Here is a 17,436-nt window from a genome sequence, read left to right as displayed (position 1 = left end):
ACGCAGCCATCATAGCAACGTTTCAGAGAACACTTCTCCTTTGTCAAGCTAAGCCGCGTTGTAATACCATTATTACCAGTATTACAACGCGGCTTAGCTTGACAAAGGAGAAGTGTTCTCTGAAACGTTGCCATGATGGCTGCGTTGTTCTTGGATCAATAAAAGAGCATAAGAAGATTTTTGATGGTGCCGGCATCTTTCTTCCAAAACATTCAGTTACAAAATAGTTTGTGTACACCACACACACACAGCACACATACACACGCACATACACATATATTTATATACACACACATCTTTGTATTAAAGTGGAACTACCATTATGTCAGCACAAAGAGCACTAAAGACATTAAAAGTATCAGACTTGAGACAATCAGATTTCAAACACCATCTACAGTGGCGTAGCTAAGGAGCTCTGGGCCCCAGTGCAAGTTTTACATTGGTCCCCCCAAGAATTCTATGCATAACAATTCATATGCCACAACAAAACCTGCAAAGGACATCCACAGTATGAGAGGTGTAAGCAGAGGAGGGGAACAGTTTGTTAAGGATTAGCACTATTCAAAGCATACTGTATATAGAAGTGATCTTTGCCAGAATAGCACGTATTGAAGAGCTAATATTGTGGCTGAGAAAAAAGGCCCCTAAATGGTCCCTGTGGTCCAAGGGCCCCAGTATAGTCGCAACCTCTGCATCCCCTGCGGCTATACCACTGACCATCCATTCACAAATCACAGCCAGGAATAATACATTCTCACTGGTTATTATGGACTGTAGATTGATTTGGAATCCTTACTTGACACTGTTACGCCCACCGTGCAGGTAGACTGACCCTGCTCATTGGACGCCGTGCATCGATAAGTGCCAGACATAGCCTGTGACACATTTGTCAGAAGGAGAGATCCTGTTATCTGGTCTGGAATAGAAAACAGACAAAGCAAATAATTTTAACAGAAATTATAAAGTATACAACTGGTACTTAGCAGGACAGTAATCATCATTAGTACTAAGAGCAGCCACTAGTTTCTCCATAAGCATCTAGGATTTTAAAACTTTGTAGCAAAGTCAACTGATGTTATGAGGCACAATGTACCCAATATGAGGAACCAAGAAAATTGATCAATTTACATGACCTCCTCTCTTTTAAAAATTATTACCCGTATTTTTCGCCGTATAAGACGCTCCGGCATATAAGACGCACCCAGATTTAGAAGGCAAAAATCAGGAAAAGAAGAAAAAACTAAACCTTGGTGCGTCTATGATGCAGGGGCGTCTTATGGACTTTTTACCCCCCAGTTACTCTACATACTATCACACTGACCACATAAGGGGACAGTGTAATGATTGCCTATTCCCATGTTGCCTGCCTGTGTTCCCCTATGTGGTCAGTGTAGGGATTGGCTGTTCCTGTGTCCCCCTGTGCCTGCTGTTTCTTCCTGTGCCTGTCATGTTCTCCTGTGCCAACCATGCCCTTCTGTGCCAACCATGTCCCCCTGTGGCAGCCATGTCCCCCTGTCAGTCTCCCCCTGTGCAAGCCATGTCCCCGTCAGTGTCCCTGTGCCAGGCATGTCCCCCTGTCAGTGTCCCCCTGTGCCAGCCATGTCCCCCTGTCAGTGTCCCTGTGCCAGCCATGTCCCCCTGTCAGTGTCCCTGTGGCAGCCATGCCCCCCTGTCTGTGTCCCTGTGGCAGCCATGTCCCCCTGTCTGTGTCCCTGTGGCAGCCATGTCCCCCTATCTGTGTCCCTGTGGCAGCCATGTCCCCCTGTCTGTGTCCCTGTGGCAGCCATGTCCCCCTGTCTGTGTCCCTGTGCCAGCCATGCCCCCCTGTCTGTGTCCCTGTGCCAGCCATGTCCCCCACTTAGTGTCCTCCTGCCAGCCATTTCCCCGTCAGTGTCCCCCTGTGCCGTCCGTGTCCCGCTGTGCCGGCCATGTCCCCCTGTCCATATCCCCCTGTGCCAGCAGCGTAATTACAGTATATACGTTACCTGCTCCTGCCGCCGCGCTCCTGGCTCCAGTCCTGCTTCGGGATCCTCTTCTGCCATCCACCGATGCCTGCTGCTACAGCTGCCGCGCTCCTGGCTCCAGTCCTGCTTCGGGATCCTCTTCTCCCATCTACCGCTGTTGCAGCCGCAGAACATCGCTGGCTGGTGAGTCCTAATTAGCCGCGCAGGGATTACGCAATCAGCACACGTGCGCCGCGTAATCACCGCGCGGCTAATTAGGACTCACTGGCCAGCGATGTTCGGCGGCTGCAACAGCGGTAGATGGGAGAAGAGGATCCCGAAGCAGGACTGGAGCCAGGAGCGCGGCGGCAGGAGCAGGTAACGTATATACCGCTTCCCTGCGCACCTCTGCATTCCAAAATCTGTACCTTCGCCGCATAAGACGCACCCACTTTTCCCCAACAATTTTGGGGAAGAAAAAGTGCGTCTTATACGGCGAAAAATACGGTACTCTGCCGCAACGACACACAAACAATTTGCAATGGGATAGAGACTTTGGGTGTAATTTCTTGGAAAAGTGGTGAGAACCCATTTCCAATGCAAATCATAATTGAGTTTAGAAACGCGCTGTTATGACTTGCAGTGTGTTCCAGAATTATCTGTATCCCGTGGCATGATTTTTCATCTGATCGTCCTTATGTATGGTGCAATTGTGATTTTTGGTAGCTGAGGGGGCAGGGCTTTATGCTGCAGAGGTGAATTGCACAAAAATGGCATAGTACCAAGCTTGCTATTTGATTTTTGTACGCTCCTATAGACTACAACCTAAACACAGCAAACAGTGTGATTGCATGTAGGTAAAATTGCATCAATCCTGATCAGAGCAGTACCAAGGTCCTTCAGTACCCAAGGCTGAGGCACCAAAGTGCACCCCTCCATCCCTCCCACCCCAGCCGTCACACACTGATTGCTATTAGACTAAGAGGGCCACAGGGCCCACAACCTCCCCAACACCTTAATATCTAGTTATCTGGCTTGCAGTCACTGCTATGTATCCCCTTTTCTTATTTCTTTCTGCTTCATACACAATTAGGAATGACAGCTGAATGAATTGTGCGCCCCCCCTCCTACACTGCGCCCTGAGGCTTGAGCCTCTCCAGCCTATGCCTCGGCCCGGCCCTGATCCTGATTGCTGAAGTGGAAAAAGGGCAACGCAATGCCACTGCAATTTTCCTATTAGAATGTGCCCAGTGGAAAAGGTCTCTAAGGGCTGGTTCAGAGGTGCAACCACAAAATGCAATTAAAATCCGCTTGTGATTTTACTATGCAATCTTTGGACGATTGTACAGTACTTTGCGATTTCTTTCAGGGAACGAGAATGGCATCAAGACTGGTCCCAGTCACTTTGCAATATTATACAAAAACAAATCAAGCAAATTCACCAAAGGACATGGAAGAAGACACTGGTGAAGCTATCGAAGATACACCACGAGCGATTAGCACGCCAATGGTAAGTGACTTATGCCAAAATAAGTCACTTTACTTACTTTCCATCATTCCAGGAAGTAATGGGATCTTTGAATTCTCAAGGGCCCAGGAATAAATGGCCTTTGGGTTGGCCACAGCAGAGCATGTCAGTGTGGCATCTTGTCCTACAACTGCAGTTCCAGTAATCTGGCAAGTTGGTGATGATGGAGGAACTGAAAAGAAAAAGAAAAGGGTGAGGTAATGGTAGAGGAATGAGAACTTTTTACGAGGCAAGGAATGCTAGAATTTTTGAGTTAAGATGTATTACTTAAAGAAAAGAAGACTTGCTTCATTGCCAGCAACATGAGACTCTGAAAGCTACTGTGTACAAAAATGGTACAAAGACAGCAGATAAAAGGTTCTGTCAGTCACTCCTGCCTCATGATACTGTGATATCTTTCCTTTTCTATTGCCAGGGTCACTGGCTGCTTCCCACAGTTATTCTAACTTAAATGTAATGCCAAATAGTATTGTTAGAGGCATTTACTTTACACGGTTACACACTGGGTCTATTACATACTCTCACAATTTAGTATACCTCATCTCATTCTGTGCCCCCTACATCATTATATTGTATCCCCTTCTGTGCCTCACACTTCCTTATACCTCCTACCATTTTATACCTTATCCTCACTCCTCATTCCCCTCTATATCTCAGCCTCACACTTCGTTATTCTTCATTATACCACTTCTTCCTTGGTGCCTCACAACGTATACTTCACATTTCATTGTACATACCTCAACTTCTAGACACTAGATTCTAGTGCCTGGATAGATTACTGGTTAAGGACACCGCAGTTGACATGGGGGACCAGGGTTCAAATCCTAGCTAGGGTCAGTGCCTATTCAGTAAGGAGTTCAAGGGAAGACACTGCATGGTGGCCTCTTGAGCACATCTCAATGGCTGCAGCTCTTGAGTGCTTTGAGTCAGACAGGAGAAAAGCGCTATACAAATATTCAGATTATTATTATTAACTTAACATCTCATTACAACTCATTCTCATCTATTTCTCATACCTCAGTTATATCATATATCATTTTCTGACTACTCTACCACAATACTTTGTGACGTAACTGCTAACTGACTGTCACTGCTCCGATCCATCAGCTCAAGGATCAGATAATGTATAATTGCTTCTGCTGTGCTGCCTGCATTGCATAAGGAACAGGATGGGTCCCCTATGCGCAGTAATAAAAGAGTGCACGCGGCAAGTGGACTATTTGGGCGCTGCCATAGGTGCAAATGTTCAATATAAGGATTTGGGCGCAGGAGTGGAAATTTGGGTTCCCAAATGTTGATATCTTATGCACTATAGTGGTGCCTGAGAATTAGTGTTTTTTTTTCCGCTGCAGTGCGATGCCGCAATTGGAATAGGGGCCTTAGAAAGGTAGTGCGGGAAGGGGGTGGGTTAGGTTTAAGGATGAGGCAAGTAGTGCCTGTCGGAGGAAGGTGTTTAGGTTTTACGGATTAGGCATGTAGTGTGGTAGTGTGGGTGGGTGGGGAGATTAGGTTTAGGCATCACGGTGGAGGGTCCTGTGTGAGAGTAGGGTTAGGCAGTTGGCTGATGGTGTAATGGTTAAGGGCTCTGCCTCTGACACAGGAGACCAGGGTTCGAATCTCGGCTCTGCCTGTTCAGTAAGCCAGCACTAATTCAGTAGGAGACCTTTGGCAAGTCTCCCTTACACTGCTACTGCCAATAGAGCGCGCCCTAGTGGCTGCTGCTCTGCTCTGGCGCTTTGAGTCCGCAAGGAGAAAAGCGCAATATAAATGTTATTTGTCTTGTCTTGTCTTGTCTAGGTTTGGCTGTAGTAAAATATCTGTATTTATTACTGATATTTTACACTTTTATAGTAAAATTACCGTATTTAATACCAATATTTTACAATTGGCCTTACTGGGCACCAACATTTCCAGGTGCCTTTATTTAACGTACGTGGGCCCCCTAGCTCCTGGCCCACCCCTACAGGGTGGGGGCTGGGCCACGGTCCAGGATAGTTACGTCCCTTTTCCCTGGTGTGTTTTAATACTTGTTGTGGTCATGTGGGCACTGCCGAAGCTGCAACACTACCTGCACACAATTCACTCAGCTGGTTTAACCATGTTTCTGTGGCTATTGTGTTGGAGATTGATTTTCTAGTAATAAAACATCTTCATCCAAAACAAACATAGAAGTAACAATAGCAACATGGATTGACTGTCCAATCAAGTACAGCCAGAGGTCAGTCACATTAGAAACAATCATGAGTTCCCTTCCACCTCATCTTGTAAAAGAGAAGGTGTGATTATAGCTTTTTTAGCCTGATGAAAGAGAGTTGAGCTTTCAGAAACCAGTTGCTGTTCATAAGTTCACCCCCTTCCTCTCTCTACAGAACAGCATAATTTGATTTGCCTCACATCTCATTATACTTTAGTTCTCTCTGTCCCTGCTCATTATACCTTATCCTACAATGATTTTCTCAAAGTATACCTCAGTCCTACTTGCGCCTCACACCTCATTATACTTAATTTTTCTCTTTGCTGCGCACGTCATTATATGTCAGTCCCCTGTGTCTCACACCTCATGATACTTCATCCCTCTGTTTACCTCTCACCTCATTATATTTGTTTTCTTTTTGCCTTAAAGAGGAACTCCAGTGAAAATAATGTAATAAAAAAGTGCTTCATTTTTACAATAATTATGTATAAATGATTTAGTCCGTGTTTGCCCATTGTAAAATCTTTTAAATCCCTGATTTACATTCTGACATTTATTACATGGTGACATTTTTACTGTTGGCAGGTGATGTAGCTGCTGCATGGTTTTTTTGGCAGTTGGAAACAGCTGTAAACAGCTATTTCCCACAATGCAGCAAGGTTCACAGACAGGAAACTGCCAGGAGTACGTACTCAGAGTTTTATTGTGGGAGGGGTTTCACCACAATATCAGTCATACAGCACCCCCTGATGGTCTGTTTGTAAAAAGGAATAGATTTCTCATGTAAAAGGGGGTATCAGCTACTGGTTGGGATAAAGTTCAATTCTTGGTCGGAGTTTCTCTTTAAGCTAGGTACACATACTTGGTTGGGGGCGTGGCTCACCAGGGGTCTAATTGACTCCAATGCCGAGTATCAGTAATCAGGTGCCCAGATGGTGAGTAGGGTGCCCGATACGGGAGTAATAACTGATCGGCTACATAAGTAGCTGATCAAATAGTATATAAAGTAGGTTTGTAGAAGGCAAGGGGGAGGTTAGGATTAGGGATAAGGAGAGGGGACTAGTTTTAGGCATGAGGTATGGAGCTCATTTTAGGCTCTAGGAGGGGGATTAGTTTTAAGCATTAGGTAGAAAGGTTCAATTAAAGTGAGCCTTCAGACTAAAATTCTACTCAGCAGCACTGAAAAGGCTTGGTGTTTCTTTAACAGGTTCACAGCATCAGAACTTTGTTTATCTTACCAAAGCCTAATTTTTAGCTGCTTAGAAGCTAAGCTCCGTCCCATCAAAGAAAACTGCCCGAGCATAGCTGCCTTCCAAGCAGTTGTCCTGGGTTCGATTCCTGGCCAATGTATGTGAGCTTGCTTTTGACATCCTACAAATCCCTAAGCAAGCTCATTTTTCTCTTGGGTATATCACAATGGTACATGCTAGGCTGGCTTCAGGATGTAGTGTTGGTGGTATAGTGGTGAGCATAGCTGCCTTCCAAGCAGTTGACCCGGGTTCGATTCCTGGCCAATGTATGTGAGCTTGCTTTTGACATCCTACAAATCCCTAAGCAAGCTCATTTTTCTCTTGGGTATATCACAATGGTACATGCTAGGCTGGCTTCAGGATGTAGTGTTGGTGGTATAGTGGTGAGCATAGCTGCCTTCCAAGCAGTTGACCCGGGTTCGATTCTTGGCCAATGTATGTGAGCTTGCTTTTGACATCCTACAAATCCCTAAGCAAGTTCATTTTTCTCTTGGGTATATCACAATGGTACATGCTAGGCTGGCTTCAGCACGTAGTGTTGGTGGTATAGTGGTGAGCATAGCTGCCTTCCAAGCAGTTGACCTGGGTTTGATTCCTGGCTAATGTATGTGAGCTGGCTTTTGACATCCTACAAATCCCTGGAAGACAAGACGAGGGTGGAGGAGGGTGGAGGAGGCCACCATTAGGTCCTATGGCTTAAGTGACACCTCCTGCTGGAAAAAAAAAAATGACCGGGGGAACAGCCAGCAGGTTCCATGGGCTACCATTTAGCATAAACAAGGTTTTGTTTGCATTACTTTAATTTTTCCGCCGGAATGCGGAATTCCAAGGAAATGTCATAGCGATGGAATTTAGCGCTGGCGGAATCTGTAAATTCCAGCGGAACGGAATTAGCTCTCTTCGATCATCCCTAGGCTGCAGTAATTAGAGAAGGGAGAGAACCTGCTGACATAGGGAAAGCTTAGTTAGGCTCTTGTGTTAGGCTTGTTAGCTTGCTCCTTGCTGATACCTATTGCTAAAAAGCACTCCTCAACAGCTCTTTTGAGAGCTAATGTTGTTCTTGTGATCTATTTTTGTGTGTGTGTGTGTGTGTGTGTGTGTGTGTGTGTGTGTGTGTGTGTGTGTGTGTGTGTCCCACAGACACTTGTGTTGCATATACAGCCCTGTCAGTCAGTCGCAGCTGCTGGACCTTGGCCCCTTAGTAATTCCTACTGTGCCACTGCCTGGCCCAGCACATTCAGTGACTACCTGTGTGTGTGACAGCTGCACATTTGTAATACCAATCCCTGCATACCTATTCAGTAGTGCACCTACCTACGTGACCGCAAGCAGTGTTATATTATATACCAGTCAGCCGATGTACCTGTGCACGGTACCTGTGTGTGTGGCAGCTGCACATTTGTAATACCAATCACTGCATATCTACCTGTTCAGTGCACCTACCTACGTGAGCGCACGCAGTGTTATATTATATACCAGTCACTGCACCTGTTCACATACTACCAAGAGTAATAGTCAATTATGTTTATTAGGGACTTATCCCAGCAACCAATAAAAACATGTAAAACCATGCAGAGCACAGATCAACCAGCGTAAACCACATAAATAATATATAATGTCACAGTACATATAGTTGTCTGGAGTACTGGCAAAATAATATGGGCTATCAGAAATATTTAAGCGCACCCTCCGAGGTACCAAGCGCATCTATAGTAAAGCCGCTAAATGTAAGATTCTTACCCAGTCCTTCAAACTCTGTGGACCCGCTGCCTCTCTGTGCCCCCTCACGCGTTCCGTGACCCTGTCACTTCTCCAGAAGGTGAGGTTGTAAGGATATCTACCCCTCTTAAACCCATTCCGCCCTCCACTTCCTGTCATCTGACTTCCCCTATCTTGCGTCTCAACTTCTGCATGGTTGCGGTTCACATGTGCGCGGCCGTGCACAGTGACGTCACCACGTTCCCCGTCATGCAGATGGGATTCCGTGGCTGCGTCTTCCTATCTTCTGTCTATCAGCAAGGAGAGGATTCAGCTGCTCTTAATTGTGTGTCCACTGCCTGCAGACATGCCAGGAGAAGTGAGAGAGGTGACCCGCTAATGTAGCAGCGTGCACGGAGGGCTGTGAGCACTGCAATGGGAATATTCAGCGGCTTTTAATTGTCATTCACTGCCTAATCTAAAGCTTACATGTCGGGTGAATGGACAGTGGTAGCTGTGCGGTTAATTTAGCAGCATGTGTGCATAGCACTGCACTGCCTACAAGTTGCTACATTCGCTGCAACAGCTCCCTCTGTCCATTCACCCGACATGTAAGCTTTAAATTAGGCAGTGGATGACAATTAAAAGCAGCTGAATCTTCCCATTGCAGTGCTCACAGCCCTCCGTGCACACTGCTACATTAGCAGGTCACCTCTCTCCCTTCACCCGGCATGTCTGCAGGCAGCAGGCACACAATTAAAAGCCGCTGAATCATCTCCTTGCAGCGCTCACAGCCCTCCGTGCACGCTGATCTCCTCTGCCTCAATCTTCGTTTCTGCAGCATCTTTTAAAAATCATTCCAGCGCGGATGTTTCTCCCTCTAGTGTCTGACGCTACTTCCTGTTTATACAGGAAGTCGCATAAAAAGCTAGAGAGAGGAACATCCGTGGAACGCAACGAAGGTATGTATCTGCCGCTGCCCCGTCGCCTGCATACCCACTATTCAATGCTGGAGGGGAGCGCAGAGGGTAGAGCCCGAGGTGAGGGAGGGGGGGGACCATCTCCTCTCCCCACCAACGTGCTACCAAGCTCTCCCCTCATGCTGCGACCCCTCCAGCCCCCAAAAACGGCCCTGAGCGGGCCCGGGGGGCCGCTCAGAATTCCTGCAGGGGGGGGGGGGGGCAGCGATTCCTAGTTATGCCCCTGGCCGGGACTCACGCTCGCTGTCAAGGTAAGGGGGGAGCCTGTCACTAACTAACTGGGGGTCCCTGTCACTACCTAACCTGGGTGTCCCTGTCACTACCTAAACTGGGGGGGCTCCTGTCTCTACCTAAACTGGGGGCTCCTGTCACTACATACGCTGGGGGGTCCCTGTCACTACCTGAACTAGGGGGCACCTGTCACTGCATACACTGGGGGCTCCTGTCCCTAAATGAGCTGGGGGGCTCCTGTCACTGCCTGAACTGGGGTGCTCCTGTACCTACCTAAACTGGGGGACTCCTGGCGCTACCTTAACTAGGGGGCACCTGTCACTACCTAAACTATCCAGGCCAGCCAGCCCAGAATCACTGTCAAAAAGGCCACAGCACCACCAGCCAAGCACAGCCCAGCATTACCGCTAGCCAGGTCACAGCATCACATCCAGCCAACCCAGCCACAGCATCGGCCACAGCATCACCGCCAGTCAAACCGGGCACAGCATCACCGCCAGCCAGGCCACAGCATCACTGCCAGGCCTTTCAGCCCACACATCATCCCCAATCCAGCCAAAAACAGTATTGCCAGGCACAGCAGCCAGTAAAGGAGAATTCAGAAGGCAGGTGAGAGGTGTCTACCATATTGAGGGGGCAATCTGCCTATTTATGTGAAATGCTGTCTATTTATGTGCCTCATGACTGCTGAATTTGTCTTGTTGGGGGCCTCATGATTTGTTGGGGGCCTCATGTTTGCTGAATTTGTCTTGTTGGGGGCCTCACGATTGCTGAATTTGTAATGTTGGGGGCCTCATGATTGCTGAATTTGTCTTGTTGGGGGTCACATGATTGCTAACTGCGAGACTATGGGAAAAGCTGAATCATCATCATATGAGACAATAGCATTAACCTCCCTGGCGTTCAATTTCCCCAGGATTTCTGTGCAAAAAGTGATAAAAATGTAAACCTACTTTTTTAGCTTTTTAAAACAGAAAATAAAACTGGGAGGTTCTAAAAAAAATGAATACATTTTTTCAGAAGTAGGATGGATTGATGTGCGATCGTCAACAAGTCGACAGAATTTGCCACTGGTGCAAGGGAAACAGGATGGTCCTCAACACAGCCAAAAACGTTGAGATGGTTGTTGACTTCAGGAAGCAGGCCCCCACCCCACCCCCAATCTTCATTGAAGGCATGGAGGCTCTTCTTCCTTCGCCAGCTGAGGAAGTTTGGGATGGCACAGGAGCTTATGTCTAACTTCTACTCTGCCACCATAGAATCTGTCATCTGCACCTCCATCCTGGTGTGGTATGCTGGATCCTCAAACAGGGACAAATACAAGCTCCAAAGGGTCATCAGGTCGGCGGAGAGAATCATTGGGAAACCACTCCCTTCGCTTGACCTCTTCTACAACTCCAGACTGCGTTCCAAAGCACAAAGGATCGCAAATGACCGCTCACACTCAGGCCACCGTTACTTTAATGTGCTCCCATCTGGCAGAAGGCTACAGACCATTCCCACCAAGACAGCTAGGCACAGGAACTCCTTCTTCCCTGCTGCTGTTAAACTCATGAATTCCATTCACTGGCTCCCTCCGTCAGGCCAGTAGTCAGATCATACAGTGTTTGCTGTTTTACCCTGCCACCCGTGTCCCTATTAGTGCCCTACTCCGCTAAGCTACACCTATCTCAGGGTACATTTTACGTGCACTATTGTGTTTTTACTGTAATGCGTCATCCATCTACTGTTGTTTTTTTTTTTTTTTTTTTTTTTTTTTTTTTTACTTGGGTGCTAGATGTCATGGTTGCTATCAATGTCTCTGTTGTTGCCTTTTGTGTTGCCTTTTATTTTGTATTTTTATTTTGTTGTGTCGCTGAGTTCTCTGTTGTGCCAAACCCAATTCTGGGCATGACCCAGTCATGCTTGGCGAAATAAACTGATTCTGATTCTGATAAACCGGATAAAATTATTTATCTTCACAGTTTATTTTCAACTTGGATTTTCCATAATGTTCATGTATGAGTTAAAACGTTTGTACAGTATTTAGTTTAAATTGCTGCTGCCACTTTGTGATAGATAAGTGACTTTTGGGTTGCAGTTTGGGCACTCGGCCTCCAAAAGGTTCACCACCACTGTCCTAATCTAATGTCCCACCATTGCTAGGTTCATGTAAATTTTTCTCCACCCGTGACAACACACACATTCTGGTCCATGGCCACATCCATTTTTCGTCGGGCGCGTGTAGCGCACCGCACAACGTAACCCTCATATTTTTGGGTGTGCTAGCTGTAGTGTGCTGATCTCTGCTGCCTACAGTATGTACAGTATAAGCTGTTCTCTAGTGCCTGCACTGTGTGCTGATCTACCTCCAGTGTGTACAGTATAAGATGTTACTCTGTGCCTTTACTGATTTTAAACCAGCTGTATGTACAGTATTAGCTGTAAAGCCTGGTACACACATACAATTTCGATTAGCCAATTTTAGCTCTGTTCATCAAATGCATTGTCTGTTGGCCCACTTACTGCATGGGGGTGGTAAAATTGGTCAGTGATTGACCAATCAAAATTGTATGTGTGTATACATCTTTGATCTATGCCTATACTGATTGTAAATGATCTAAATAAAGGACAGGGGACTCCATCCAATATTTTGATGGGCAGGCCCGTTATCTGTAGCTTACATCGCTGCTAAGTTCATGTATATTTGGCCCCAACCATGGCCACGCCCACTCACTGTATGACCACGCCCATTTTTTGTGTCACGGTTTCGCCATGGCACTAACGATTTTGCAGCCTCTATCACAGGATCATAGGGTAGCTTTTTAAGCCATTTTCCGGTTACTTTCGGTTTTCTATCCGAATCCGGACAGATTTTGGGTTCGGATATTCGAGTTTACTCGGATACCAAAAAGTTCGGTTTCGGATATCCGATTCGGATCCGGATATCTGGGTATCTGGATCCGAATCAATTCGAATTTTAAAAAGGGGTATCCGAGCACCCCTAGGTGTCTGCACTCGACACCTAAAAGCATAGGAAGTACTATGCAAATATACACACAGCAATGTTATTACCCTAGATGGCATCCACACGGCACAAGATGGTGTTATCCTGGCTCTGCCTTTAGCATCACACTCTATAACCGATATCTCATCATTTCCTATTCATACACTGTACCATACCATAACTCAACTTTCTCTGCATCTCATATCTCATTGCTTTTCATCCATATCCATGCCTATCATCTCATACTTCAGTGCTCTCTATGCCTCTTACTTAATTATACTTCATACACCTCTGTGCCTAAGACCTACATCAGACCTACATCATCCCTTTCTGTACCCATATCTCTCAGTGTTTTAGTGAGCTGAACTATGCCCTAAAGGGTGCGAATTAGCTTGTATAACTATACACATGACTTTTATTTTTTTCTTGTTACTGTACTTCATGGTTTTTCCCCATCTTACCCAGAACCATTAGCTGCACCACACCAGAGCCAGTGCCAGAGAAATCCGGGGGATTATTGACCTCGCAGACATAGGAGCCATTATCAGACCAGGCGATATTACTTAGTTGAATAGATGCTATTCCAGAGGTTGGAGGACTTTGGACAACGTTCAGTCTATCCGCCTGTGATCCTGGTTTATAAGACGAACCTGAGTAGTAATAAATCTGCAGAATGTGAAAAACAAATAAGTAAAAATGGCAGGAAGACAGAAGCATTTTCAGGATGCGCTATGTAACATTATAAGAAAAGGACACTGTCCCGAGTACTAAGGGCTCATTCACACTGAGCCTTCAATTCATCAAAGACTGTATGATAATAAGAAAAAAACGTGTCGGGAAAATACCTGTCCAGTAACAGCAGAAGAGTGTGTATTTGTCTCTGTTCTCCGTGCAGAGACAGCATTACAATAGTAAGAGGCATCCCAACATCCCTTTAGATGTACATGTTTGTTGTACTGCCTTTGCTTGCTCTGAATCTGACCATTAGTCTTTATTAACATTTGATTTAACTGCTACAGCTTAGAAGAACTTCCAGGAGACATTACACATGCCATTCTTAGGTGATTTCCCCACTAGCTCCTCTGCATCTTCAAACAGGAACCTAAGGGCTTAAACGGCCAAAGGGTCGCAGGGGAAGCCTGTTTTGTTCTTTTCTCTATGCTTGCTGCCTGGGGGGTAGAAAGCTGGACCCGCCGGAGAAGGCTTTCGATCATAGGGACTTGCAGGAGACAGAGGCTGTTCCTATTGGCTCTCTGCTCCTGTCACATGGAAGGCATTCGAAGCTGGTTTTCAACGGAGGAGACCTTGATTAATTGACATTTACTGATATGTGTTGAGGCATTTAGCGTACAAGTCGATAATTTACCTCACTGCTCAGTAATTTCAGCTTGCCATATGGTAACAGCCTTGATGAATTGATATTTTACTAAATGCTCTATAAACTCAGCTGTTTTCAGCATTACCGAATGCGGTAATGCTTAATGAATCGAGGCCTCAGTGAGTTGCAGTGAGTTTTGATTCACTGCACATAGAGTGCATTTTTCATGGGAATATAAAAATCCATAGACTTTCATTTTATCATTCACACTACAACAGGGAGTTTCTGTGCAGTGCATTTCAACTGGTCGGGAGATAAAACTCATGGAAATGCATGGAAATCCACAGCAACTCACAAACCCATTCACAACCATTCATGAGTTTTTATTCATGCATTTTCATGCATTTCAACTCACTGACTAGTGTGAATGAGCCCTAATTGCTATGCTAAACACTCTGTAGAGCAAGTTATTCTTCTTCTTTTTTTTTTAATACAACCCCATATGTTACTAGGCTTTGAAGCATTTGCCTGATGCTTTCTGTCTACCATTTTTTCCGCCGTATAAGACGCACTTTTTCTCCCCCAAAAATGGGGAGAAAAAGTCCCTGCATCTTATACGGCAAAGGCAGGGAATACCTGACTTACGGACGCCTGCCGATACGAACCACTGACCTGCCATCATCTGGGATTCCCTGCCTTGCCTGTGTTCCTCTGTGGCTGAGTCCCCCCCCCCCTCTCGCTTGTCTCTACCCCCTCCTTGTGTCCCCTGGTCCCCCCCCATGTGAGAAGCGGCAGCGCCAGAAGCTTACCTCCTCCATCTAGACATCTGGCTTCCCTGTGTGGCTTCCTCTAGTGCCTGGCAACACAAGGAGGGGTAGCGACAAGCTAGGTGGACTCAGCCACAGCAGAAAACATAGAGTGGAGGAGGCACTTGGGGGATAGAGGAGGACACTTGGAGTGATAGGAGGACACTTGGGGTGACAGGAGGACACTTGGGGTGACAGGAGGACACTTGGGGTGACAGGAGGACACTTGGGGTGACAGGAGGACACATGGACGAGACAGAAGGACACATGGGTGTGACAAAAGGACACATAGAGGAGAAAGCAGGACACCTGTGGGTGACAGGAATGGCACATGGGGTGACAGGAATGACACTTGGGGTGACAGGAGGACACTTGGGGGTGACAGGAGGACACCTGGGGGTCACAGGAGGACACCTGGGGTGACGGGGACACTTGGGGGTGACAGGACGGCACTTGGGGGTGATAGGAGGACACATGGGGAGACAGGAATGATACATAGGGGTGAAAGGAGGACATTTGGGGGGGACAGCAGGAAACCTGAAGGTGACAGCAGGACACCAAGGACACCTGGGGGTGACAGGACGACACTTGCGGGTGACAGGAGGATACATGTGGAGACATGGGGACACAGGAGGGCACCATTTGAGGGAGGTCCTGTACAAAATACTCCTGAAATATGGACGCACCAGGTTTAGTTTATATTATTTTTTCCCCTGGTTTTTGCCCTCTAAACCTATGTGTGTTTTATATTCCGGAGCATCTTATACGGTGAAAAATACGGTATTTCAGTTCTCTTTTATCAAACATTTTGACAAAGTCATTATCAACAAATTACATTCATAATCCAAGCCTTTTACTAAGTCTAAAGATGTATCTGAATGAAATGTTGCACTCTTAACTACTCCACTACTCTTAACTGATAAGAAGCCCCTTTCTGTTCTTTACACAGCAAGAGAGGCACATGCCTGCATCTCTGACGCATACATTTGAAAAAGATGCGAGCTAATTTAGGCTCGACTTTAAATAACAATTACGGCAAATAACAATTTATGTGCAAGGTTAAATAACAATAACCATAACAAAAATGGTAAGTAACAATTTCAAAGCGGTATTACATTATCGGTAAATTTACTTACGGTCTACAACTGGCCCAGCTGTCACTTCTTCCTTACTTCTCTTACCTATCTTAGGTAGCTACAGGTGCCCTTTTGTATTAGGTAAAACCCCCATTATGCAGTTAACCAGAATGCTCAAGCAACCAGAAAAAAAAATCTTGGCCTTCCAGGATGCATAAATCTCCTTTTTACAATTCTTTATACAGTAATAAACCTCTGTTAAATTAAGTTTAGTCTGTCCTTTTTCTTAATTTGTTTTTAATTACTTGTATTTCAACATCAATACAAAGTTTATGGTAAGTACAGTGGTTTGCAAAAGTATTCGGCCCCCTTAAAGTTTTCCACATTTTGTCATATTACTGCCACAAACGTGAATCAATTTTATTGGAATTCCATGTGAAAGACCAATACAAAGTGGTGTACACGTGAGAAGTGGAACGAAAATCATACAAAAATAACTGCAAAGTGGGGTGTGCGTAATTATTCAGCCCCCTGAGTCAATACTTTGTAGAACCACCTTTTGCTGCAATTACAGCTGCCAGTCTTTTAGAGTATGTCTCTACCAGCTTTGCACATCTAGAGACTGAAATCCTTGCTCATTGTAATTTACAAAACAGCTCCAGCTCAGTCAGATTAGATGGACAGCGTTTGTGAACAGCAGTTTTCAGATCTTGCCACAGATTCTCGATTGGATTTAGATCTGGACTTTGACTGGGCTATTCTAACACATGGCTATGTTTTGTTTTAAACTATTCCATTGTTGCCCTGGCTTTATCTTTAGGGTCGTTGTCCTGCTGGAAGGTGAACCTCCGCCCCAGTCTCAAGTCTTTTGCAGACTCCAAGAGGTTTTCTTCCAAGATTGCCCTGTATTTGGCTCCATCCATCTTCCCATAAACTCTGTCCAGCTTCCCTGTCCCTGCTGAAGAGAAGCACCCCCAGAGCATGATGCTGCCACCACCATATTTGACAGTGGGGATCAGGGATGCTCATCCGGATTCCGTATATCCGGGTAATCCGGATATCCAAACTTTTTTATGCTATTCGATTCGGATTCCAGATTTTTTTTTTATCTGGATATTTCGACGCATAACACGGATATCCGCGGATATTGCAGATATCCAGATCCGATTAAAAAATTCTCTCTCTCTCCTTCTCCTCCTCCCTTGTTTTGTCTTGTTTTCCAGGGATTTGTAGGATGTCAAAAGCAAGCTCACATACATTGGCCAGGAATCAAACCCAGGTCGACTGCTTGGAAGGCAGCTATGCTCACCACTATACCACCAACACTACATGCTGAATTTGAAGTCTGGAAGATTCCAGGGCAAGGGTGGGAAGGATGAAAAGCTAGGTGGCCATGCAACCATTCCTGCTAACCTAAAGCTTACTT

The 17,436-nt window shown here is 45.9% G+C and overlaps 1 protein-coding gene across 1 annotated transcript in view; it reads right to left on the bottom strand.

The window, feature by feature from the left end:
- LOC137522115 (V-set and immunoglobulin domain-containing protein 2-like) overlaps positions 1-14,946 on the bottom strand; it is a 46,889-nt gene extending 31,943 nt beyond the window's left edge. Inside the window, exons 1-4 of the mRNA XM_068242143.1 lie at positions 14,938-14,946; positions 13,272-13,476; positions 3,491-3,643; positions 797-916 (exon numbers count right to left, since the gene is read on the bottom strand). Coding sequence (XP_068098244.1) covers positions 797-916; positions 3,491-3,643; positions 13,272-13,476; positions 14,938-14,946 — 487 coding nt within the window. The remainder of the gene's footprint in view (positions 1-796; positions 917-3,490; positions 3,644-13,271; positions 13,477-14,937) is intronic.
- Positions 14,947-17,436: the final 2,490 nt, after the last annotated feature.

This window comes from Hyperolius riggenbachi, chromosome 6, assembly GCF_040937935.1.
Source record: "Hyperolius riggenbachi isolate aHypRig1 chromosome 6, aHypRig1.pri, whole genome shotgun sequence".
Lineage (NCBI taxonomy): Eukaryota > Metazoa > Chordata > Amphibia > Anura > Hyperoliidae > Hyperolius > Hyperolius riggenbachi.
The sequence above is the reverse complement of the archived record's forward strand: the minus strand, read 5'-3'. Positions and strand labels throughout refer to the sequence as shown.